This window comes from Lygodium microphyllum, chromosome 8 (assembly GCF_053477565.2).
Source record: "Lygodium microphyllum isolate KBCC chromosome 8, Lygodium_microphyllum_v1.1.10, whole genome shotgun sequence".
NCBI lineage: Eukaryota > Viridiplantae > Streptophyta > Polypodiopsida > Schizaeales > Lygodiaceae > Lygodium > Lygodium microphyllum.
The window spans coordinates 21,372,335-21,400,162 of NC_141142.1; the positions used below are offsets into that span (position 1 = coordinate 21,372,335).

The 27,828-nt window shown below is 43.2% G+C and overlaps 1 protein-coding gene across 1 annotated transcript in view; it reads left to right on the forward strand.

Annotated features, from left to right (window-relative positions):
• Window positions 1-273: 273 nt before the first annotated feature.
• Window positions 274-27,828, forward strand: part of LOC148032045 (uncharacterized) — a 30,025-nt gene continuing 2,470 nt past the window's right edge. The window contains exon 1 of the mRNA XM_087684028.1: window positions 274-477. Coding sequence (XP_087540154.1) covers window positions 363-477 — 115 coding nt within the window. The 5' untranslated portion in view covers window positions 274-362. The remainder of the gene's footprint in view (window positions 478-27,828) is intronic.

The window sequence follows — 27,828 nt, forward strand, 5'->3', positions numbered from 1 at the left end:
AAGCATGGACATGTACATTCATGAACACATGCAAGTTGAAGCTCTTGGTTGATTCAAGTGAACGTCCAATGAGGAGAGGAGAGGAGAGGAGGAGAGAGAGAGCATTTAGTAGGCCATAGACAGCTTCGAAGCCATGTGGAATGAGTCATTTGAGGACTCCTTCGAGTTTACATCTTCCGAGGTCACATTAATTGTGCAATAAGTTATGGTCTTGTGAACTAACATCCATGGGCGTGCAAATAAGCACATGCCATGTTCACTTGTGCGAGTAATTTGAGTAGTTTCAAACTTTAATTTGGGGTAGAGGAGGACAATACGGGAGGAAGAGGAGGAGAGTGAGTTCTTTGCGCGCGCATGCCATTATGCTTACCGTCCAACGCACGAGACGTAAGCGTTCGTCTCCATGGTCTGTCTTGCAGAGGGCTCGCGTAGCCACACTCCGAGCACGCTCATCAAGATCTAGTCCCCTTCCAACAGGTGCCGACCTTTTTCTGCTTCTCACATATATTGCAGTTACAGTTCTGTGTTTTGAACCCTTGAATATGATTTTACTTGAATTCACTAAGAAGCTGGAATGAAGTTAGCAATTTTAGGAAGGATTGATTTTTATGGCGCTGCTTGCTCCATTGAAACAAGAGTCCGAATTATGTTCAAGTATACTAAGAGACGTCCAACCTCCTTTTGGAACTTGTGAATTGTTGTTGCCTTTCAAGAAGATTTTTGCTGACCTTATTGTTGAGAATTTCCAAATCAGTAGATGAGAAGTGTGCAGGGTAAACTCCTAAGAGGCTTTTTAGGTTACCGGGGCTAGGTGGTCTCTTGCAACATGGACCATTTTAAGTGATGGGATATTGCTCAGCTTCACGATACTTAACCAGCCTCTTAATCCAATGGCATTGGTTGATGGAATTGGGATAGTTTGGATGCCATCCAGATATTATGAATGCATACATGTCAGGTGCACCGAAAGTTGCAATGTTCAAGAAAATTTATAGAAGCATATACAGATGTTAGACAGGAGCACTCGGCTAGAAGAACTTGGACTTCCTGTAAATTACTGCTGCCACTTCGTCAGCTGTGTTATATCCTCCTTGAATCTTTATGTTGTTGAATTGAAGCTCGAGCACTTGGCTTTGAGTGTATGTAGCTCTTATAGCATTTCACAAACCCAAAGAGGACTTGTATGCTGGGAACTGATCACAGTTTTACTTTGGATTGAATTGATAAGAACGGGCTTTCTTGATGTCCCATTCATTTTGCTGCTCCTTTGTTACTTCATCTCTGCAGTCAGTGGTAGAAATTGTGGCCAACATCCAGTTGCTGCAACAATATCTTTAAGCTTCATCTTCCAAGCAAGGAAAATTTGCTTGTTGAGTTTCTTGTGTGCAACATTCTGTAGACACTCTGATTAAAATAAAAGGAGAAGTGTAAACTGGGCTATGAAATCAGAATTGACAAAAAGTGACCAATAGCAGACAAGCATGGTATAACACAAAAATTTTGGCGTCAGAGAGAGCTTCAAACTCCACTAAGCTTCAGTCCATGAGCTTGGAAGAGACCAACAATAGTTTTAAATTGGTAGAATGTTTGAACGTGTTGGAAGAGCAAGTGCATGGTAGGATCTTAGTGGAGTACTCGATGTATGGGGTGCTAGATGTTGAGCTAAAAATTTCATTACCCTATGATTAGCTCTTTAAAACAGTCCCAAAGTAGTGAATTACCAAAAGTTTCATTAAATAGGGAGTGTTCTTGGAGAGTTTTTGTGTCCCACATGCAAAACCCTAATTTGGGAGGATCCTTTCACATCTGTAAATAGAGAGGCTGCCCACCATTTAGCCCCATCCTTGTCTTGTAGGTTTCTGCCACCATCAGCCCTCTTCCACTAGCTAGCCAGTCTTCAATGATTGCTGCTACATAGTCTATGTTGTCGCCCATCCTCCTATTGTTTTACCCGGTAATTAGTTGCCATCATCTTCAACAAGTCATTTTTGTGTTTTCAACACTTTTCTTCATCAACATCTACTCCGACTGGTGGTTAATGCACTCAGGAGCCATCTTCGGTGGATGACACACATCGACACCTCTCTCAATTTGCTCCCATGAGAGCCACTGATCGTTGGAGAACTTTGCCCTCAAGCATTTTGTACACTCTTACATTCATTTACTGCATTGAGTTAGGCACTTCAAAGTTATCTTCCCTCTTTGTTTGTCTTCGTTTTTTAGCGTTTTGAGTTTTAAGCTTCTATTTTGCGTTTCGTGTTTAGGATTTGCATTTATTGTGTGATTGTTTTTTAGTTGTGTTCATACATTCAATGTTTTCTCAATGCAAACCCTAGCATATCTTCACATGGTATTAGAGCGGGTGCTCTTTTAAAGAGTATCCAATGGTATTGTGGAGGCTTAGTTTTGTGCGAGACACACGAATAACACGTAACCATTTCTCAATGTCTTAGAGTCCTCCTCCTTGGGATCCTACTATGTCTTATCAAGCTTCTCCATCATTGGAGTCCCTAAGAAAGCATTATGGACTTGATGATGACACTTCACCATCACCTTTTCTTCCTTCTCCTTTTCCTAACTTCATGACAGATGAGGATTTCTGAAGAATTCATGAGCAACAAGTATGGTACTTACCTTTGTCCTACTAGCTTTCCTACAATATTCGGATCGGTTGGTGAGGCTGGCCACCTCTCTGATCAAGGACATATAGCATTTGGGGTGAGTGGTGAACCATCTTTTTCATCTCAGCCAGGTCTCATGTCAGGGTCGTATAATCCTTTTGAGTCATATGAATAAAAACCCTCCCATGTTTCTCCTTTTAGTGTGCAGGATTTGGATAATTTTCAGTATGTCAATTTTAATTGAGGAGGCTCTAGATGCAATTATACATCTACAAGTATACCTAGGATTATATCTTCTCTCTTTTGAGCATGGAGTTGACAATTCTCTATCTCACTCACCTCCCATCCCACCCACATCTCCGAATCTCTTTCTTTTGCATTTAATAATCTAGGATTGCACTCCACTTCTAGATCCAACACATTGGGAGTTGGGTCTTCCATCTTTGCTCCTAGTTCCTTCTCTCTCTATACACCCCATGTTACCTATCCTTAGGTGAATGCTACTTTGCACCCTGGTACATTGTCAGGGGGAAAGCCACCCTTTAACATTGTGCCTTGCCCACATGCATAAGTGAGCACATCTGTTAACCTTGGCATGGCAGTGATGGGTATTTCCCTCACTTATCTCGGACACTCACCTTCTCATCTACTGGCCTCTCAAATGTAGGGATTTTCATTCTCTACTTGTGGTGCACCATCACACACTTCATGGGTCACTCCCATGCAAGGAATTTCCATCCTTTGCCCCTACATGTGGCTATACCTCCTTCATGGGCTACTCATATGGTCACTATGCCCATGCCTAGTTAGTCCATTCTCACTTTTGTATCGAGTGTGTAGACTTTACGCATGCATGGTGGGTACTCTAGGATTACTTTCCAAGTGTACTCCACTCCCTAACCCTAGCCACCCTAGCCACCTTCCCCATCCTACAACTCTATCACTCTTGTTGCTACGACCAAGAATGTCTTCATGGATAAGACTCATTTTAATGAGTCAAGTTTTACCACTTGGTCAAATATCGTGCAACACATGCTTGAATCTCACGGTCTTTGGGACCTAGTCATTGGTTTAGAGCCTATGCATGATTAGCTCACCTTGATCACATCCGTCAATGGTGAGTCCACAATGCCACAACCAATGTTGAGCTAATGCAAGGTTGCTTCGTGAGTTCCATTCTCAGTTACAATATTTTCCCCTTGCATTTGAGCATTGGAGTCATCTCATTGACCGCTATGCGGTTTGAGATCACATTTGACATATCAATCTTGACTTTGAGATTTCAAGAGTTTTCTATTAAGAAAGGGGATGATTTAGAAGTTAAGTTAGCCAAATATTGACGGTTACTTGTTGAGTTTGTCACTATTGGCTCACCAAAGTCAAATGACGATGAAGTTACATCTTTGAACAAGCTTCTTGAAAAGTACTTCCACTTCATCCAACACATCATCTTGTTGCCTCGATTTCCAACCTTCTATGAGTTCAAATGTCAGTTCTTGCGTTATGCAAGGCTACATGATCAAGTCCGCAAGAAGTCCTCCCCACATTTTTATTCAAAGAGGGGTCTGGTTGCCTCTTCTTTGCAAGGGAAAATTGGAGGTGGCAAGAACTCTCAAGATGTGAAGGCAACTCAAAATAAGAGTGTGACACCCCTTCCTCAGACGGAACCAAAGACAAACCAATCCGATAGTCACTCAAAAAATAATAGGTTTTGCACATATTGCTAGAGATCGACCATGAGGACAAGGATTGTCGTACCAAGGCAGGGCCTGTTGAGCTAAAATATGCATTACATTCTGAATTAGCCTCTTGAATAGCCCCAAAAATGCTTGATTATTGAAAAACCCTAAAATGGGGAGTGGTTCGAGATAGTTAAAATGGGAAGAGGTTCGAGGTCTCGAAACTTTCTATAAATATGCAAGTTGCCCTCATTCAGCCCAATCTCGTTTTTGCAAGTTTTAGGCCCTCTAGCTTTGCTTCCCACACCCCATTTGTAGAGGACATCTCAGCCAAAGCTGCCCATTACTATCTACCACACTTCGATGCTTGTTTCTAGGTGCCATCTCATTGTTTGCACCCCTTTTGGGCCTTTGCCAACTAATCTAGCCCTCCATCCTATGGCGTTTGTACTTGGTGGCCAGCCTCTAGTTGCATTTTGCTGATTGGTGGCTCTGCGGGCATCGAGCATCTTTTGCATGGCTGCGTTTGGGTTAGTTTGCTGTTGCCTTGCACTCCATGTCATCCTCCCTGTTGCAGTTAGCCCCAACTGTTGCTGCTGCCCAGGCTGTCGCCTACCTCTAGACACTACATTTGGTAGTTTTCTCTCTCTTTTTCCTCTGACTCTGATCTAGCATCATTGTTTGTTGCCTTTGTTGCTGTCCAATATCTAGGGGCTGCCTTGCTACATTTTGGATTTCGTCAGGAGTATGGCACACTCTCAAGCTCATTACCTTTGCTGTGGTCCTCGAGACATGAGAGTTCGGGGTACAGTTTCATTCCATGCACGGTTTGTTTGCTGCATGAGCATCGTATTATATTTATTCATTCGTTTAGATTTTAATTGCGTTCATTGTCTTTGAGTTACCCTAACCCTAACAGCGTTTTGTTGAGTTTATGCTTTGTCGTACACTTTCATTTATGCTTTTGCGTTACGGTATTTCTTTACATGGTATCAGAGCCGAGTACTCTCAAAGAAACCTTGGTCTTGATTTGAAAGTGATGCTTAGAATGAAGGAACTCTTCATACCAAGTATTGGTTCATAAGCCTTGAAGCATATAGATTTTTCCATTTGAACTGAAGAAAAGGTAGGCAAAAGTTGCAAGATTTATTGGTGAGTGCTCCTGCTTTATCTGTTCCTTCAACTTTTACATCTCATGGTCAATTTGATTTTGGTGAATCATTCTTTGCATTTAATGGACAAAAGGAATCTAACTCATTCCCTACTATAACACCAATCACAAATCCATTTAATCTCTCACCCATCCCTCCCTCATCTTCATTTGCACACCTTTCAACACCATTCATATCTTCACACATCACATCAGAGGGTCCTTCATCCTTGGGCATAGCCTTTAGGCCCTCATCTTTTCCATAGCCAAGTGGTGTCTCCATGATGGAGGTTCATCCTCTTGTACACACACTTTGGGAATTTTTACGGCCTGGGAATGCCACCTAGGCATTATTGAGTGTGGATTAGTTGGTACCACAGTTTGCCTCCGTGGCATTACTTAGTGGGCCTTCTTGTCATTTTACTGTGCCCCAGCCGAAATGACAAGTATTTCTATAGCCCTTCAAAAGCAAGCAAAGGTGGAGGCTACTAGTGAGATCACAACATTGTTTATATAGTGTGCCATTCCTTACCATGTTGCATGTACAAATAGGTGGAAAAGGGCCATTAGGGCCATTAGTTGGATTGGATGTGAGTAGGAGGTCCCCTCCTATGAGACTTTGCACACGTGAGCTTGAGAGAAATGAGCTGTAGAGCTAGAGATGCAACATTTGAAGACTACTTGGTAGAAGTATAGTTACACTATTTTATGTGATGGATGGATAGATGTGAGGAGGAGGAATGTGTATAACATCTTGGTGTCCTCTTACAAAGGGACCATGTTTTTGCATGCCATAGATGCATCGGTAGCAAGGATAATGATTATAGGTGAGTGCATCTATAGGCACATTAGGGCTTCCATCTTGGAGATTGGTATAGAGAATACAATGCAAGTCATCATTGATAATGGCAGTAACTATGTGGCTATGGGTGCTTTGTTAGAGAGTGAGTTCTCTAAGATCATGTGGATTCCATGTGCATCATATTGTTTGGATCTACTCATAGTGGATTTGGAAAAGGTTGGATGGATAGATGACCTCTTCAAGAGAGGTAGAAGCATGGTAAAGTTTGTGACAAAGAGGCCTAGAGTGCATGCCATAGGAAAACAATGATTTGGATCTTTTGAAGCCATCAACCACTCACTTTGCTTACATATTTATTGTTGTAGAAAGACTTGTTAGAGTCCGCCAAGGCCTCTTGAGGATGGTTGTCTCTAGAGAGTGGGCTGTATGGGATGAGTGAGAGTAGCCTAAGGCTTCGCCATTTATTCAGCCTATTGGGAGGATGCAGTTGCATTGGCGAAATCTTTGATTCCCATTTACACAGTTTTGAGGATCATTGATATGGAGGGTAGAACTCTAGGCCTTTTATATGTGTACATGAATCAAATTGGAGAGACACTTTGTAGAAACATCTTGTCTCGAGATAAGTGAATCAATGGCCATTCATTCTAATTTCACCTTTCTAATCTATAATCTATCATGATTTATAATTTATATTATTATGTAGGTTAGCAGGTTAACATTTATATATGTTATAGAGTGCAAGACATTCGTGTAGTGTGGAACAAGAGATGGGATTGGTTTCACAAACCAATCCATGCTATTTTACATTGCTTGCATCTCCTTTGGCGTAGCGAGGATCAATATGCAAGTGAGGAGCTTGAAGAGGGTCTATAAGATTATTTTAGTAAGTGGATGATGGAGATGTTTCCATCATTATACGACTTGAGGATGATCTCCTTAAGTTTTTCGTAATCACACTCTCATTTACATACCCCACAATAGAGTTACGTGAGACATAGCTCCACCTAGTGTCTTCGTGGGAGAGTATGGAAATTGTGCTCCGACATTGGTGAGTAAAGTTTAAACAATAAACATGTTACATGATACATCATACAATGGTACATGTAAGTTGTAACTTAAATAAGTGTGCTGAATTTCTTCTTATTCTTTTATTGGAATTTGGTAGAAAAGGATGGTTATTCGTGTTCTCTCACAAGATTGTGGTGGTGGTCTTTTTTAGAGAAATTGGAGCCCATGGGCACTGTTTCACACCAAAAATAGAAATAAGTTGAAGATTGCTTAACTTGAGAGATTGGTTTTTTACCATTGTAACTTGTGCTTGATTAAGAATTCAAGTTACACACTTGAGCCAAAGCAAGTAAATGTAGATAATATTGACATAGAGAAGGTGAGGGACATTCCTACCATTCTAGAGAAGGAGATAGACATCTACAATATGCTATATGAGATGTCTACTCCTCCGCATTGGGTTCAAGCATACATTAGCTAGAGCGAGAGAATCTCATCTTCGACGTGGAGCTGCTTCTACCTCTATAGCTCCCGTGGTAGATGATGATAATGATGTCTCTTCCTCTAGTAGCAGTAGTAGTGCTCTTGCTAGTAGCCCTGAGAAGGCCAAGAGAGAGATGGCTTTGGATGATGTTGAGTGACTCTCATGAGTTATTAGATGGCAGATCATGATATGATGATTCATAGACTTGTAATTTGGAGACTTGCTATTAGTTGATTATGTAGATTCATGCTTATGGTTCAATGGCATTTGGATATTGATACATCATAGTTGTATTTCTTTTTAACGTATTGTTTACCGAGTTATGAATTATGAGTACTCCCTTTTTTGAGTCTATATGACATAATATGAATACCGTTCATTGTTGAGCCTTCAATCTTGAGTTTATTGTCTATGACAACTTATAGTTTATTGTCTTAAGTTGAATCATGATTCATGTATACATTAAACTTTTCAAATCTTGATTCTCTTGTAAGTTCTAATGTTATGTTGTTGAGGAATTTAAGTATTTTGATGTAGAGGTTCAACTAATAAGTGGTGTTACTCCATCATATATTACTTGGCATTTTGTTGCGGTGTTCTATTGTGGCGTTTTATTGCGGCGTTCCACTGCTGCATTTGACTGCTCCATCACTTGGTGACCTTCCTCATCATTAGGTGCCATCCTCCCAAGCAGTGTTTTGCTATCTAGGCACTTCACGGCATCAGCTACACCTCCGACAGGCACATGCTATTCTATCTAGGCTGTGTTTTGCAGTTTCTACTCCATCAAGGGTTGCATTTCCTCATCTAGTAGACCGTCTTGTTGATCCTCATCTTTAAGAGTACGTGTTTATAGCTGGTGATCATCTTCCTCCTCTTAGATGGCATTTTAGGATTGCATTCCGCTCCCTCGACAACTATACTTCATCTTCAGCATTACCTTTTATACCCTACTGCTCAGAGAACTGCATTTCACTCTTTCTATAATGCAAGGTTCTTACAGATATTGCTGCTTGATTAGACATGATAGTGTAGCTATCTTCAGAGCTTTAGCTCTGCTATATCAGCTTAATTCACTTAGCACGATTGAGTGATTCATCATTCACCATCTTCTTTCTTCTTCAATGTTTTTTGAGTTTCTCTTCTCTCTCAGTGTTTGCCCTATACATTGTGTTTTTCCTCTTGCAGACCTTACTGTCCTTTTGGTTTACTTTCATAGTAGTCATATTTTGATATGGTATTAGAGTATACTTGTTATTTTGACATTATATCAGAGCATACTTGTTATTTTTACAGAATGCGTCCAATCTGCTAGCAATTGCAGATGCATGTCTAGAATGCAGGGAAGGCAATTATCTAAGAGGACATGGTGATAACTCTTCTTTCACAGTTATTGCATTGATTTAGTGTATTCTACTCCACCTTGATTACCTCAGGGTGGTCAAATATCCTTAAGTGGGAGGAGTTGATTCTGATGGTCTTGGATTAGGAGGAATAACTCAAAGGATAGAACACTCCCAAGATGGAGGTGTTGACATGTTAGTCTTCTCAACAGAAGAAGAAAAACAAGAAGAAGAAGAAGAAGGACGAGAAGACCAAGCAAGATAAAGCCAAGGAGTCTACTTGCCACATTTGTAGCAAGACAAGTCATCGGAAGAATGATAGCCTTGACAAGGACAAGGAGAGCACCAAGAAGAAGAAATCTACGAAGGGCTCAAGAGATGTGGCTACTTCTTCATTAGTTGCCTTTGGAGGTGATTGAGGATTTGACATTGATGGCTAGTGATGCAGCAATGATGGCCCCATAGCCTAGTGAGTGGATTGTGGATAGTAGCACTTTCCACCATATGACTTCTTCTATAGATGGTATTGCTTGTATGTGTGTGATACGTGGGAAAATTCTAATTGGTGATAGTTCTTTAGTCCCTATCAAAGGCAAAGGTGATATGCAATTGATTCCAAATGGGCAAGGTAGTGCTCACACATTAGAGGTTCTCTATGTGCTGGGGTTGGGGTATCATCTTCTTTCAGTGAGGAAGATTTGTGCTCTTGGCCTTATGGTCGAGTTTGATAAGGATTCCCTTCGAGTTCTTGATGGAGATTCTTGACAAGTTCTTTGTGTAAGACACGAGGAGAATGGAGTCTACAAGATGGAGACTTTATCAGCCTTTACTTCTCTACTTCTTTCTCACAAATTCAGACCAAGCTATGGCATGGTTGGTTTGGCCACTTCAACTATAAGTACCTTAGAAAGGTCACTCATTGTCAACTTGTGTGTGGATTGCCAGGAGATTGGGTGAGCCACTGGTCGTGTCTCTTGGATTCATGGGAAGTAGCATAGAGATGTGATTCCTAGCAAGGCTTCATATGCATAGGGATAAGGAGCCCTTGGAGCTCGTTTCGATAGGCTTATGCGGACTAATGAGGACACTGTTAGCAGTCATGTTTGTCATGCCTTGTCATCTCCTGCCTGTGAGCCTCAGTCTGAGTCAGACGAGGACATTAGGAGCTCTGACATGTCTGTCATGTGTTATGATGGGGGAGGCTAGTCACTCTTGATTGGGTGTCTTAGGTTGTGTATTTCTTTTTGGCTGCTTTTAGTGGGCAGCCACTGGCTGCTCGGCCACTTATTTGGTCATTGTTGTGGGGCGCCCATTTTAGGGCACTTTTAGGGTTTGTGCCCATTTTAGGGTTTGCGCCCATTTTAGGGTTAGGGTTAGGGTTTGTCCGTTGCCTATTTATTGGCAGCCCCCCTCCCCACTTGGTCAGTTGTCTTCTTGCAGATTCCGACACTCCTTCTCCCCCGTGGTGGTGCTGCCATCATCATCAGCCTGATCTGGTGCCCTCACTGACGCTGTGGGCTGCGTGCAGGGACTGATCAGTCCATTTCAGTGTATTCAGCATTCATTTCAGTCAGTGCAGATTTCTCTTCCTTATTTTCTGCTCTCTCTCTCTCTCCCTCCGTGTTCGTATTTCCTCTTCCGTTGCGCACTCTCACATGGTATCATCGCCAAACTGAGAGCACGGAGGTCTTCATCGACTGGAGAGAGACCACACCTCTCATCTGTTGCTGCCCCCCTTCTCTCCAACAGCTAGGCGGCCCCTCCAGGTGGTCTGAATATTTGCGTTTGCTGCATAGGTGGTCTGAATATTTGCGTTTGCTGCATCAGCCCCTTCCAGAGGCTGCCACATCATCAACAGCCCTGTCTCCTTGTGTTTTCAGCTGGGCGGCCTTCTTTTCAGCTGGGCGACTCCACTACAGGCTGCGTTTTGCATCCAAGGTGGTTGTTTTCCCTCCTGGCGGTTCATCTCCAGCTGGTGCTTCTTTTCTGGGCTGCGTTTTGGTGCCTGGCAACTTTCCCTCCGGATTTTATGCCCTACACAGCTGCGTTTTCACCTCCTGGTGATAGGCGACCTGATTTCTTGGAGTTTGGTGGTTCTTCTGGTGGTTGGTGACCCTTCTGGTGGTCATTCTTCGGCATCGGCACAGTTTTCTTTGGTGTTTGGTATTTTGCAGATTGGAAGATGTCTTCTCATCAGTTTACAGGCTTTGATGACTCAGATGATGAGCTTTTGTCTCGACATTCATCTGAACGGAGGCGTGATTTCTATCGCGAGGATCGTCATACGGAGTCTATTCCTTGTTCCCGTCCCCCTTCTATTCATGTATCTCGGCGAGCCCCTTCTAGTGGGCCGAAGATGCAGCCTTTGGTACCCCCTATACAGGTACCCGTACTTCCTCAGCTGCCCAAAGAGAACCGGTTAGATGGCTCTAACTTTTCGCTATGGTCCTGCAAGGTGGAGTGTATCTTGGACTCCTTCGATCTTTGGGAGCTTGTTTCTATTCCTATTCCCCGGCCTAAGGTGGATCCCGCAGATGGGACATCTATGGATCGTGCAGCCTTATGGGATCGGCTTAATTCTAGAGCCAAATCTTTCCTCCTTCTGAGTTTGCAGGATTCTGTCCTTGTTCATGTTCACAGGTTGAAGACTGCAGCAGATGTGTGGAGAAAGCTCGCGTTTCTCTATCAACAGAAGACGTTTGCCCACCGGATATCTCTCGAAAAGAAGTTGCGGATGCTCGCTATTGATGATAGTCCTTCCATGAAGGACCACACCAACAGATTACAGGATATGAGGGATGAGCTTGTATCCCTTGGTCGGACGATATCTTTTGAAGATATGGCCATGATTCTCTTGACTCAGTTGCCATCGCCTCGGTTTGATGTCTTCTACACCAGCCTACTTACATCGAGGACCCGTGAGAAGCTTCTATGGGAGGAGCTATCCCCGCTTGTCTTGGAGCATGACGAGCGACTCAGAGAGGTCAGTGCTAGTGGATCCGACTCCACTAGAGCCTTTGTTGCAGGTTCGGGAGGACAGAAGAATAAGAAGACGAAGTCAAAGGCTACGCAGAAGGATAGTTCTTCAGGCTTTGACTCAGATTCAGAGAGCCCGAAGTGCCCACACTGTGGGAAAGGGACACATCCAGAGGAGAAATGCTGGAAGAAGTACCCTCACCTTCGTCCGGGAGCGAAGGGTGGATCTACATCGGAGCCTTCTTCTACCTCTACACCAGCTGTTACCCATGAGTCAGTGTTCCTTCATATCCATGCTTTGGAGGAGGATCCTTCTTCCGTGGCTGCAGTGTCTTCTGCGCAGCCTTGGTTAGTGGACAGTGGTGCTTCGAGTCATATGACTCCCCGAGGTGATTTGTTACAGGATCTCTGTCCATCAGAGGGTTCAGTCACTGTTGGTGACCTTTTATCGGTGCCTATTAGTGGTGTTGGCACATTGCCTTTGTTTACAGACCGACCTACGAGCTTCCTTTCACAGGCCCTACATGTTCCGAATTTGGGCCTTTCCCTCCTCTCAGTTTATGGTCTTACGAGGCTTGGCACACGAGTGATCTTCATCGAGCATGCCGTTGTTATTGAGGATTCTTCTACAGGAGCTGTCTTATCTACAGGTTGGCAGGAGAGCGGGCTTTACAGGCTCCATTCCCCTTCTTTGATGTAGGGTCCTCCGAGGCAGTCTATTGCTACACCCGTTCCCGCTTGTGCACTTTCTATTCCACAGGTTCCTTCCCATCCCCCACCTTCTCCTCCGGTGGTTCCCTCGTACCCCCCATCCCTTTCAGAGGGGGACGATCTCGGTGATGCGGCTGTGGATTCCCTGGCCCCTAGTGTTTTAGAGGGGGCTTTCCAGGATCGTGAGGAGCTCCTTCAGCGGCAGTCTACTTCGACGGACTTCATCGACATTGGCATTCCTCTTGCCACCCCAGGATCTATTTCCTCTTCGGCCTTCAGCCACATCCAGGATTTGAGAGGGGGTGTTAGCAGTCATGTTTGTCATGCCTTGTCATCTCCTGCCTGTGAGTCTCAGTCTGAGTCAGACGAGGACATTAGGAGCTCTGACATGTCTGTCATGTGTTATGATGGGGGAGGCTAGTCACTCTTGATTGGCTGTCTTAGGTTGTGTATTTCTTTTTGGCCGCTTTTAGTGGGCAGCCACTGGCTGCCCGGCCACTTATTTGGTCACTGTTGTGGGGCGCCCATTTTAGGGCACTTTTAGGGTTTGTGCCCATTTTAGGGTTTGCGCCCATTTTAGGGTTAGGGTTAGGGTTTGTCCGTTGCCTATTTATTGGCAGCCCCCCTCCCCACTTGGTCAGTTGTCTTCTTGCAGATTTCGACACTCCTCCCCCGTGGTGGTGCTGCCATCATCATCAGCCTGATCTGGTGCCCTCACTGACGCTGTGGGCTGCGTGCAGGGACTGATCAGTCCATTTCAGTGTATTCAGCATTCATTTCAGGCAGTGCAGATTTCTCTTCCTTATTTTCTGCTTTCTCTCTCTCTCTCCCTCCGTGTTCGTATTTCCTCTTCCGTTGCGCACTCTCATAGACACAGCTCCTTATGGGGAGTTTACACTAATTGTTGACGATTTTAGTAGGATGACATGGGCATATTTCTCAGAGTTGAAGTCTGAAGCATTCTCACACTTAAAGGATTGGTTGATCTTTGAGGAGAATAGGTCTGGTAGGAAACTCAAGACCTTGTGTTCCATAAAGGAGGGGAATTTGTCTCCAAGGAGCTAGGTTTTGTGCAAATCGTGGCATTCACCAAGAATTTGCCAACACGAACACCTCAGGAGAATAGCATATCAGAGTAGAATAATCGTTGTGTAATTAAGATGGCGTGGACTATGATGGAGCATCGACAGACACCCTAGTGTCTATGGGCTCAAGTAGTGCCCACCATTGTCCATATCCTTAATCAATCACCTATATCAGCCATGGTTGATATGACACTTTTTGAGGCTTAGTTTGATCAAAAGCCAGATGTGTTGTATTTCAAGGTATTCAAGTGCGATACCTATGTTCACATCCAGGAGAAATAGAGGGACAAGCTTGAGTCAGTTTCCAAAAGACAGGTGTTTGTAGGTTATAGCTCGCAGTCCCAAGGATACATGCTTTATGATGTTTCATGAGAGGTATACATGAGTCAAGATGTTCGGTTCATGGAGTTTCTAGTTGCAAAGGGGGACGTTGACCATCCTGTACTTTCAGATCGGGGTGACAGATGGGCACTTGAGCTAGTGTCTTTGGAGCCTATGCCTCTTGAAGCTCCATCATCAATGGAGGAGGAGATTGCTTCACCATTGGATTCACTTGTTGAGTCGGTACTGGTGGATGTTCTAGAGTCTTCATCAGATGCAAAGTGATGAGGGGAGTATTGTTCTTCTCCTTGTTGGGCACGTGATACACTTCGTGATGCAGGGATTGAGGAAGTTTCTGAGGAGTGACAAATGTAGGATGGCTTGCGGTGATCTCAAAGGAACTAGGCACATTTCATTGAGCTTGTTTGTACTAACTATTGTTGACATCTTGTGCCACACAAGATAGGGAGCCTATCTCCATGAAGGAGACTTTGCAGTCACAACATGGTTGTTCTCAGCCAGGTCCTACTTTGCTTCATTGCGACAATGGGAGTTGCATTGCTTTGGCATGGAATCCCTATTTTATACTAGGTTGAAGCACATAGAGATATAATACCATTTCATTCGGCAAAAGCTCTTGGATGAGACTATTGATGTGGTGTATTGCAAGATGGAGGATAATGTCATGAGGATATGTATTTTTGAAAACTCACTTAACATGTGGATTAATTTTTAATCACATGGTTAAGTAAATGTTGCACATGTGAGATGTATCTGGGGTTAGAGTAAATTTATGAGCCCGGGACCCAAGGAAATCATGGGATGTCAAAGGCAAAAGTTGTTGGTCTAGGTCATTCATTTGGCTATAAGTGTCAGTTTTGGTGACACTAGGGAAGTGGCGTTTAATGGTACCTAACGCCAATCTGATGGTCAAAGAAGCATGTTTTTCTTGCTGTCCTATTTCATCTTGTGCATCTATTTGCTGTGCATGATCTTCTAGCTGTAGCACAATAGGTTGCTGCTCATTTTCAGCATCAAAAGGAACAAAACTTTCAGCTAATGGCTGGCTGTTCATGCTGAAATTTGACCTTCTTTTTGTTAAGATCACCATGTGTAGCATTTTTCAGCAACTTTGCCTCATTAAATACTACGTCTCGGCTGCGTACTATCTTGTTGCCGTGAGGAAGCCAAACTCTATAACCCATCTCTTCCTCATCTCCATATCCCATGAAGATGTCCTTCATGGCTTTCATGTCTAGTTTAGTCATTTGTTCTACAGGTATATGCACAAAGGCATCGCAACTAAAGACATGCAAATGGTCATATGAAGCAGGTTTGGCAGATCAAACCTCTTCAGGAATGCCATTTTCCAATGCACGATTGGGAGAGCGATTGCATGCATGAACTGCAGTTTTAAGAGCCTCTCCCCAAAACTATGGGAGATTAGCTGTGGATAGTATGCATCTGACCCTCTCACAAAGTGTGCGATTAAATCTTCAGCCATGCCATTTGATGCGGGATTATAAGGGGTTGCCAACTCCCTCTTAATGCCATGCATCTCACAAAACTTGTTAAATTCATTTGAGACATACTCACCCCCATTATCTGTTCTTATGGCTTTCAACTTAAGTCCTTTCTGTGTGGTAATAAAAGCATGAAACTTTTTAAAAGCATCCAACACTTCCTTTTTGCTTTTAAGTACATACACCCATGACTTTCAATTGAAATCATCAATGAAAGTAACAAAGTGGCGTGCACTCCCATACGAATTAAGAGGCATAGTGCACACATTAGAGTGTACTAAGTCAAGAGCATTAGACTACTTAATGACACCAGAGTAATAAGGAGACCTCACTTGTTTTCCATATAAGCAATCATTACAAAATTCGAGACTAGAGTCTTTTACATCAAATCTCCCTAAAGAGGAGAGAACTTGAAGGCCTTTCTGGTTGATATGACCAAGTCTTTTGTGCTCGTAGCTGCATCTGTGAATGGACTTCAGCCACAACCAAGAACTTGCCAAGTAATGCTTTACAATGCAAGTAATATAAAGTCCCCCTTTTGCTGCCTTTAATAATCAGCATAGAGCCCTTATGGACCTTCCAAGATCCACCATCAAAGGTAGTAAAATACCCTCTAGCATCAAGTTGCCTAATTGATAGAAGACTTTTCTTTATGCTAGATACAATGCTGACATCCTGCAAAATCAGCTCTTGGCTATTTTTAAGGGCCAAGTGAATGATGCCAACACCCTCTATCTCACATGCATAGTTATTACCCAAGTAAACCTTGCCTAGGCAACCTGTAGTGTATTTAGAAAATGACTCCAAAGAGGGGGTAACATGAAAAGAGGTACCGCTGTCCACTATCCATGATTGTGACAGCCCATCATGAGCTGAAAGTAAGGCATCAATTACCTCCTTTTTGGTGATGTGCATATCACGTGTTGCTACCATAATATCTACATCATTACATGAGGCTACAACAAGTATCTCTTCATTGTTAGGAAGCTCTTCAATTACCACACTAGATGCAACATTTGTCTTTGCAACTTCTTTTGAGAAAGAGTTGTCATCGTCTTTTTTATCATCCTTTTTTTTCTTACCATGCTGTTTCTTTCTTTCTTGCTCTTTCTTGAAGTACCGGCAATTGGGATTTTTATGCCCTTTACGCCCACACTGATAGCATGTGACATCCTGCTATTTGCCCTTGCTTTTGCTTCTACTTTTCTCTTTATTGGTTGCATTACCCCTCTTTTTAGATCTGCCTCTTACATGGTAAGCTGAGCCACTGCTTTCACCACTAGACTTTCTTTTGATTTCTTCATTAAGGATTGAACCTCTAACACCATCAAAAGTCAAAGCGGGGTTGCTGCTAAGTGACACAACCAAAGATTCCCAGCTGTCAGGCAAAGTCATCAATAAGAAAATAGCTTTCAATTTATCATCGAAAGCCGTCAAACCAGAGTCCTACCAACTGACTCAAAACCCCTGTGAAAGCACTCAGATGCTCAGATGCTGGCTTAGACTCATCCAACTCCATGTTCACAAGTTTACTCATAAGATGCACTTGATTCACAGGAGTTGTATTTTCATAAGTATCCTTAAGCTTTTTCCATATAGTATAACCTGTATCAAGACGCTTGATGTTTGTAAGTACATCATTAGACACTGCCATCTTAATGTATGCAATGGCCTTCTTATTAAGTCTAGCCCAATCCACATCTGTCATAGTTGCAGGCTTAGTCTCCAAGAGAGCATCTTTAGAGTCCTTGAGAAACAAAATGCCTTGCATCCTATCCTTCCACAAGTCAAAGCCAATGCCATCAAATCTCTTGATTTCAAAGAGGGATTTAGTGTCACTGCTGTTGGAAGCATTTGCAGCCATTTTTCAGCAATACACCAGAAATTCAATGCTGCAATTTATGACAGCAAAAATGAGCTGAATATTCAGCTGATTTCAGCCCAAATTTTCAGCAAATAATAGCAGGAATCAGTCTAGGTATGTGTACAACAATAGAACAAATGACTTTCAGCAGTATGACTGCAGTTTCAGCATGCATTAAATGCATACATCACTACCAGGTAACTCCTACTTCAGCAATATCACCAAAAATACATCTGCAACAATCCTAGATCTGCAAATGATCACTAAGACTGCTGCAACATGAATAATCAGCCATACATCAACGCAATGGGAGCTGTCCAACATGTGTTCTGCATATGTATGTGCTCGTAGATGGTGCTACCAGTATGTGTTCGATGTTCCTTTAACAACCATTGATGGCCCCACAGTCTCATGTGTGGATTGTGGATGGTGGCGCTTTTCTCCACACGACTCCTTCAAATGGTATTGCTTGTATGCGTCCGATGCATGGGCAAATTCTCGTAGGTGGCAGCTCTTCAGTCCCGATCAAAGGCAAAGGTGATATGCAATTTGATTATGGATGGACAAGGCATTGCTCACACATCAGAGGTGCTCTATGTGCCAGGTCTAGGATATCATCTTCTCTTAATGATCAAGATTTATGCTCTTCGTTTGATAGTCGAGTTTGATAAGGACTCCTTCTGAGTTCTTGATGGGGTATCTTGATAGGTTCTTTGTGCAAGCCATGAGGAGAATAGAGTCTATAAGATGCTGTCTTCATGTGCCTTTTCTTCTCTTCTTCTTTCTTCTCAAACTCAGACTAAGCTATGGCATGCTTGGTTTGGCCACCTCAACTACGAGCACCTTTGAAAGGCAGCTCGTGGTTAGGTTGTCCGTGGATTGCTATGAGTATACCTTTGAAAGGCAGCTCATGGTCAGGTTGTGCGTGGATTGCTAGAGATTGGGTTGAGCCACCCACCGTGTGTATCTTGTATTCGTGGCAAGCAGCATAGAGATGCTATTTCAAGCAAGGCTTCACAAAGGGCTAAGGAGCCCTTGGAGCTTGTTTCAATGGACTGATGTGGACCAATGAGGACAGAGTCCATGAAGGGGAGTTTGTATTTTATGCTTATTGTCGATGATTTTAGCAGGATAATGTGGGTATACTTCTTGGAGCTGAAGTCAGTTGCATTCTCACACTTATAAGGATGGTTGATCTTTGAGGAGAAGAGCTTAGACATCCCCTAGATTGGCATTGTCAGGCTACAATTGGTATAGTTAGTTCTCTTAGGCACAATAACGTATTTCTTGTCAGTTTTGGGCATTTTCAGCAGTCACCAAGTGCAGGCACCTTTTACCGAGCAGGTGGGACAGTTTCGGGGTAGGCAGCAGTGCCATGTGGCAGTATGACAGCCAGTTGGCCAGATCTGGCCGCTGGTTGACCAGTTTTGGCTGGCTGCTGTGATTATTTTATTGCCAGATTTCATGGTATATATAGCTGGCAGCCTGTTTGCCCACTTCACTTGTCATTCAAGTAGTGGAGAGAGAGATCGACTTGAGGAGACAGCCCATTTGTATATCTGCCTTCTTCATTTTCTTTTTATTGACTATAGTTTTCCGCATTCTTTTGTCTCTTTTCTCTTTCTTTTCCTTGTGTGCATTGTGTTTTAGTCTTGTCCATACGCTCTCGCATTTGTTGCACTCTGGTATTTCCAGCATCATTCAGTTTATTAAATTAATTTTTAGAATATCAATTCTGAAAATTAATTTAATAATTATTTTAGTGCCCAAAAAAATGATTTCACCAGCCAATACTTAAATTGGCCAGGCCAAATTGTCTTCCATATATCCCTAAGGAGTTGTTGGTCCTTAGACCCTAGCATTAATTTAATTAATTAATGCCTAGTTTCTAATGTCACTACACCATTGATATTAGTGGCCAATAAATTAATCTAGGTCTAAATCTGACAGCGAATATCATCTAGTACTTGTTAGACATAAATTATTTCAACTTTTAATTTTTAGTTTCTAATATCACTACTGACATTTAATGGCTAATAAAATACCCTAGGTACAAACTGATACCAAGCACGACCTAGTACTTAATCAATATAACTTATGACGACTTTTGCCTTTGACATCCATTAACATCTTGGGCTCCTAGGCTTGTCATTATAACCATCTTGCATAATGGTGTATTGTTGGTACGTGGAGTAACAATATTGTGCTTGGTTACTTGGACATGTATGGTCAATTATACATTGCTAGTACATGAAGTAACAATAGTGTGCTTGGTTACTTGGACATGTATGGTCAACTATACATTGCCAGTACATGAAGTAACAATAGTGTGCTTGATTGCTTGGAAATATGTATGAATAACTGCACATTGGCAAAACATGCAATAATAGCAATATGCTTGGTTAGCGGGAAATATGTATTGGTTGTTGACAATGAGCTTTGAGACTTCTATAATTAGTGTTGTAGACACTTGTATTTCTACAGTTATGGTTGGTTATTTAGTTGTTCAATGCGTACCACTTTGATAGCCATGGAGTCATATGGGTGTGATTGGTTGTTTACTAGTGTAGTGATTGCCATCTTGGATAGTTGTACATTAGCAGTACATGAAGTAACAACATTTTGCTTGGTTACTTGGAATCATATATGGATAATTGTATGTTTTTAGTATATAGAGTAGCAATAGTGTGCTTCATTACTTGGAAACATGTATGAACAACTATACATTGACAATACATGCAATAATGACAATATGATTGGTTACTTGGAAACATGTATGAACAAATGTACATTGACAATACATGCAATAATGGCAATACGATTGGTTACTTGGAAACATATATCGGTCATTTCGTTGGATCTTAATTGTGTGCAATTGGGGTCATTTGTGATGCTTCAACTTTCAAGAGAGAGTATGTCACCAGAATGAGATTGGCATGGTGGCTATTGGATCGATAGTGAAGGATTTAACATGAGGCATGCAGTGGACGAGTGTATAGGCTATATGGTACAAGGACAAGGGAAAGGAATTTGGAAAATTTGTGACTTTCAAAGGGACCTAGAAAATGTAAAGTTTTCTAAGAGTTAATGATCATTTGAAAGTTTCATCCAATGAGCAACTTAAGTTTAAAGTAAGCTGTCAGAGTGCAGCGATGCGGAAGCGTAGGACAAAGAATGAGAGAGTGTGAACATAGAGAGAAGAGAGAGAGAGAGAGAGAGAGAGAGAGAGAAGGAGACAGTGTAAATGCAGAAAATCTGCGGTGTAGTATATTGTATAAGAGTGCAGAAATATATAAGGGGGCAGAGGAAATATCTGCATATGTCTCCAACTTGATGACCTCGATCTTCGTCAGTCCGAGCACAGTCTGTCTCAGCCAACAGATCTTAAGATCAAAATCTGAAATCATTGACTAATGTGCCAACAATGTGCTGGAGAACTGCTATATAAAGCAAAAATAAAAGGCATAAAATAAACAGGTTGGCTGCGGCTGCATTAAATGTAGTCGATTGCAATTAAATAATGCCTAAAAAATTGTCCGACTGCACTACAAGCTGCCACATGGCACCTGCGTAGTTTGCTGATGTGGCTGGCTGCTGACGTGGCACTGTACTCTGTCTGCTGTCGGACTGCTGACGTGTCCTCTGTAATTTGTCTGTTGTAGCAAACCCTAACTGTGCAGAAACTCTAACACAGCCTGCCTGTCCAAGGGATGACTCAAATGCTAACATCCCCTCTCACATCTTGGACAAGGCATTAGACTGAGGGATCTGGAATACTGCCGAAGAAGAGCTTGGGGAAGTGCCTTCGTAAACAAATCTGCAAGATTATCCTCTGTCTTGCAATACTCCATATCAATGGTCCCATCCAAAAGCTTCTCCCGAATGAAGTGATATTGGATCTCAATGTGCTTCGTCCGGGCATGGAATACTGGATTCCATACTAAGGCAATGCAACTCTCATTGTTGCATCGCAGAAGAGTAGGATGAGTCTGGGGGCAGCCAAGCTCCTCCAACAATCTCCGAAGCCACACAACCTCACATATGGTGGAAGACGCAGCCCGATACTTCGCCTCAGTAGAAGAAAGGGCTACCGTGGGCTGCTTCTTGCTACTCCAAGAGATAACACCTGTACCCAAGAGAAAACAGTAGCCTGTAGTAGACCGTTAGTGGTCCACATTGCAAGCCCAATCCGAGTCACTCCAATCTACAAGAACCAGATCTGAAACATCTGTACTTGCGGGATAAGAAATCCCTACGTCAGAGGTTCCCCTCAAATACCGAAGAATCCTTAGAGCAGCCTACCAATGCATGTGTTTGGGTTCCGTCATGAACCCTGCCAAAAGACCCGCAACAAAACAAAGATCAATACGAGTGTTGAGAAGCCAAATCAAGGATCCAATCAACTGACGGTAGCGTTCATCACGGGATAATTTGAGTGTGAAGTGGTCTTCCAATTCGGATCCATAGGAGTAGTAATGGGCCGATAAGTCTCCATCGCAAAAGTCACCAAGAGTTCTTGAATGTCTCTCCGCTGAGAGATGAAAATCCCCCTCTGAGATTGATAAATCTCGTGACCCAAGAAGAAATGAAGAAGCCCCAAATCTGTCATCTCGAATGCTTGATGTAAAGCTGTCTTGGTTTCTTAGACCTTCTGTGTATGATGCCCTGTCAAAATCAAATCATCAACATATAACACGAACAACACACGACCGACCTCGGAAGTGTGCACATAAAGCTGCGGATCAGCCTTGGAGTGTCAATATCCCAACTTCGACTAAAGAAACGAGTCAATCTTCTTGTTTCATGCACGCGAAGCCTGCTTGAGGCTATACAAGGCCTTCTTCAACCCTGTAAACTTTCCCATCCAAGGATCCAAAGCCAGGAGGCTGCTCAACATAGATCTCCTTCTGCAAGTCACCATTCAGAAAGACCGACTTCACATCCAATTGATAAACATGCCATCTCCTATGGCCAGCCAAGGCAAAAACAACTCGAATAGTCGCCATACAAGCAGTGGGGGCAAAGTATTATGGAAATCAATGCCTGGGCGCTGAGCAAAACCTTTAGCAACAAGGCGACCCTTGTGCTTGTCCAAAGAACCATCGCTAAGGTACTTGGTCTTGAAGACCCACTTGACACCAATCACCTTTTTATGAGAGGGATGAGGCACAAGAGACTAAGTGCCATTCCTCTCAATAGCCTCCAACTCAGCTTCCATGGCCTTCTGCCAATGATCAGACTGCAAAGCCTCCTTCACTGAAGTGGGCTTTCGATCCTGCATAACACTGGTCAGTAAACAATAGTTGGAGCAGACAAGCTCCGAAGAATGTGCCTGATTCCTTTGCGACCTCTGCGGTCCATCCTGCGGTTTCCACTTCTCAAGGACCCCCTCGATTCTTGAATCTCGGAGTGTGTTACGGGCCCAACAAGGAGGACGGAACCTCTTCCTGTCGCTCTCCATCTGCTGAAGACTCAAGAACATCCATCGGCGGAAGCTCCTCGGGGGTGGCCGGTGGAAAAGAAGACTCTGAATCCGAAGAAGAATCTCCATTAAGAGGTTCTTGCTCCAAAGAAACTGTCTCGGGAGCCCAATTCTCCCCTGGATCTCCAAGGATGGGGTGCTCCTCACCCCCCTCTGTGGCCGGTACTTCCACGAACCGCACATCTCGGCTCGTGTAGACATCCTGCTTAACGGGATCAAACAAACGATAACCTTGGGATTGGGAGCTATAGCCAACAAAAACCTGTCGTCGGGAAGCCGCCTCGAACTTATCACACTGCGTCTTCGGAATGTGCACATAAGCGTCACACCCAAAGATCCTAAAATAAGAGACATCAGGCTTAGTCCCGAAGTAAGCCTCAAAAGGTGTCATCCTGTCAATGGCCGAAGTGGGAGATCGATTGAGGATGTGAATTGCGGTAGCCACAGCCTCGGCCCACAAAAACTGAGGTGTCTGTTGGTGCTCCATCATGGTGCATGTCATCTCGATTACACTTCGGTTCTTCCGCTCCAAAATGCCATTCTCTTGGGGAGTCTTGGTGTTAGCAAACTTCTGGTGAATGCCCTTATCTGCACAAAAATGAGCAAACTCATTAGACATAAATTCACCTCCTTTGTCTGAACGCAAGGTCTTCAATCGCCGGCCAAAACAGTTCTCCTCAAAGAGAAGCCAATCCTTGAAATGAGAGAAAGCCTCCGACTTCAAAGTCAAGAAATAGGCCCAAGTCATCTTGCTGTAGTCATCTACGATCAACATGAAGTACAAGCTCCCCTTTAGGGACTCGGTCCTCATTGGCCACAAAGATCCGTAGATACAAGCTCCATGGGTGAAGTAGACCTCCTAGAAGCTTTGTTGGGAATTGCATCCCGATGCAGTTTCCCACGAATGCAGGAGACACATGGCTGATGGCTCACCACTATGTCCGGCTAGCCTCGGACAAACGACCCTCGGGACACCTTTTGAAGGTACTCATAGTTCAGGTGGCCAAACCGAGCATGCCATAGCTCGGATTGTGTCTGAGAAGTAAGAAGAAGAAAAGTAAGAGCTGAAGAAGACTTCAATTTTGTAGGCTCCATTCTCCTTATACCCTGCAGAGAGAACCTTCCTCGATCCATGATCAAGGACTCGAATAGTATCATTATCAAACTCCACCAAGAGACCAAGAGCACAAATCTTATGAACCGAAAGTAAATGATATCCCAATCCTGGCACATGCAACACCTTAGAGGTGTGGGTACTACCACGTCTATGTGGAATAAGTTGCATCTCACCCTGCGCAACAATAGACACAGAAGAGCTATCTCCAATGAGAATCTGCCCACGTGAAGGTCGCAAATGGGCAACACCAACGGAAGGAGGAGTCATGTGCCGTGAGGCACCACTGTCCACAATCCACTCTCGAGCGTGGGGAGCTGTCATCGCAGCATCAGAAGTTGTTGATGTAGAGTCCTCAATGACTGCTAAGTGTAGAAAAGTAGCTGATGAGGGTGCAGGCACCGCTCTACAGTCCTTCGTGTCCTTCTTCTTGGTATCCTTCTTGTCTTTGTCGGGGTAATCCTTCTTCCAGTGACTGGTCTTTCCACAAATATGGCAAGTCGATTCCTTCTTGTCCTTGGATTTGTTGTCCTCCTCCTTTTTTTGGTCCTTCCCCTTCTTCTGAGAGGCTTGACCAACCAATGTCTCTCATTTGAAAGTATTCTGTCCCTTCAATTGTTCCTCCTGGTTCAAGACCATAGGAACCAACTCTTCCCACCGAAGAGTCGACTCTCGCCTTGAAGCAATAAGAGCGGAATAAAAGTACCGAATCGTAGCGGCAACTGGGATAGTAAAGTGATCGCCATGTCTTCGGAGGAAATAGGCTTCCCTACATTTTGAGCCTGCATCTGAAGCTGCCGAAGCTTGTTGATGTGTCCCCGAAGTGAAGAAGACTTATTCATGGACAAAGTCCGCATCTGTACCTCCAAAAAAACCCTCTTCATCAGGGTCATCCGGTTGTACATCTGGTTGAGCTCTAGCCATATCTCACGAGCCACCGTCAAGTGCTTGATGTGAGCTATCACGACTGTGGTGCAAGACAGAAACAGAAAAGATCGAATCTTGGCATTTAGTTTGTCCCAATGAGACTGGACCTTGGTCAACTCCGCACGAGCATTGGAAGAGAGTTTGGACTCATCCCTCACCGAGGACCTGTTAATCTTCTCCATCACCAATTCCGCCAAATCATAAGACTCTAAAATGGCCAACATTATCATCCGCCAGATGCAGTAATTGTCACCATCAAGCTTTTGATCCGTTGGAAGAGTCGGTAGGACAGGCACCTTCCTGTCCATGATCGCATGGAACTCCAAATTAGTCTTTGTAGACATGTTAACCTGCAATACCTACACAAATGTAAAATCAGCCCCCTCTAACTATGAAAACACAGCCTTCTAGGGCTGGTTTCTCTGCTGTCCAAACCTTCTTCACTTGCCGGATGCGATGAAAAGGTAAAATCTGCAATGGAAGGCCTTAAACGCAGCCTTCCTCCCCTTCGAACAACAATAACCTGCAGCAAATTCACCGATTAAACTCCTTTCCCGCACACCCACGCTCACTTCAGCCTTGATCCAATCTGCAGCCCTCCCGCTCGCCCTCGAATCTTGGAAACACAGCCTTGTGTCCCGCTGAAATCTCCTCTTCAAATAGGTTCAGCCCTCAGTCAGTCCATCTTCACCGCTCTGATACCATGTCAGAGTGCAGCGATGCGGAAGCGTAGGACAAAGACTGAGAGAGAGTGAACACAGAGAGGAGAGAGAGAGAGAAAAGGAGACAGTGTAAACGCAGAAAATCTGCGGTGTAGTATGCTGTATAAGAGTGCAGAAATACACAAGGGGGTAGAGGAAATATCTGCGTATGTCTCCGACTTGATGACCTCGATCTCTGTCAGCCTGTTCACAGTCTGTCTCAGCCAATAGATCTTAAGATCAGAATCTGAAATCACTGACTAATGTGCCAACAATGTGCTGGAGGACTGCTATATAAAGCAGAAATAAAAGGCATAAAATAAACAGGTCGGTTGCAGCTGCATTAAATGCAACCGGCTGCAATAAAAATAATGCCTAAAAAACTGTCCGACTGCATTGCAGTCTGCCATGTGGCACCTGCGTAGTCTGTTGATGTGGCACTGTACTCTGTCTGCTGTCCGACTGTTGACGTGTCCTTTGTAATCTCTTTGCTGTACCAAACCCTAACTGTGCAGAAATTCTAACCCAGCCTGTCCAGGGGATGACTCAAATGCTAACACCTAGTGCTTAAGTTTAGTCCGATGAATAGCTCACATAGAATTATTCACTTAAGCATTAATTAGACCCTAATCGAATTTAAATTTTGATGAGTAATCAGTTACTCATTTAGAAAGTGGAACCTGGCTTTTTGAAGTCTCTTTCTCTCTAATTTGAGTAACTTGATTTTGCAGACACCTAGTCTTTTCTTGTTTGATGTAGAAATTGCAAGTCTCGGGCATGAATCATGAGATAACAACGCATATGGAGTTAGGACAACATCCAATCTTCTCCTCTTTGCATGGGGAACCCATTGGGGAGCTCTGTAACTCTATTCATCATAGGAGATCCTCTCTTATTCTCCGAGATCTCAACCTTATTTTCCGAGATCTCAACCTTATACGCTTCTGAGATAACATTCTTGTGAAGAAAGTGATTTTCTCATGGAGTAGCTTGAGTTTGTAGACATCCAATCTTCTCTTGTTTGATGTAGAAATCGCAAGTCTCAGCTATGAAGCATGAGCTAACAGCGTGTATAGAGTTATTACAACATCCAGTCTTCTTCTCTCTGCATGGGAAATCCATTGGGGAGCTCTATGAGTCTATTCATTGTTGCAAGAGATCCTCTCTTATTCTTTGAGATCTCGAGCCTTATACACTTCTTAGATAACTTTCTAGCAAAGAAAGTGATTTTCTTACATTTTCATTGTAAGAAATCCTTTTGTTCGTGAGAGGAATAGTGTAGGTTTGCATTGGGATTATGCAAGATAGTTGTCAAAGCAAATGATTCATGAAATTGGGCTCAAATACTAGCTATCAATTTTAGGTTTTGGCATATTGAAGTGTTCATGTGCATTTTTGAACACTTGAAAGTTGGTGAGACCAACGTCGAAGGTGACAAGGTCATTGAGCACTTGTGGATTAGTTGTATTGTGTAAAATTGTTGAAGATACATCCATTTGTACTAATTTGGAGTATATAGAAGTGAGATTCCAGCTCTTCAGTCCTGAGAAATACATGGGAAAATTAGGAAAATTCGAAAATGAAATGCATATATTAGGGATCAAAGCAATGGCCCTTTGAATTGAATGCTAGTTTGTTGTGGTAGTAGTGTAGGTCTGAAGTTCTTAGTTTGACAATGATTTAGGCATGCAAAGTCTGGGCGAAGCATTGGGATTGATGCATGAACATGGTTGAGGCTTCATAAAGCAGATTAAATCTATTTGAAATTGACATTTGCATATATTAAACATTGTCTGTAGTGCATAGCATTATGAGATAAGGTATGAACATTCGATGTCACTTTTATAGGTTAATTGGATTGAGGATAAAATGTATTCAACATGATTCAAGGCTGGTGAGAGCTATTGAAGACTTCACATTGGAGAAAGGTTCGGAGAAAGGTTCGAGCTGATTTAAGAGCAAGGCACATGGGAATCCCTAGCATTGAGAGAGTGCTGGTTTGTGACAACAAGTCACTTGGCCGTTTGTGATTTG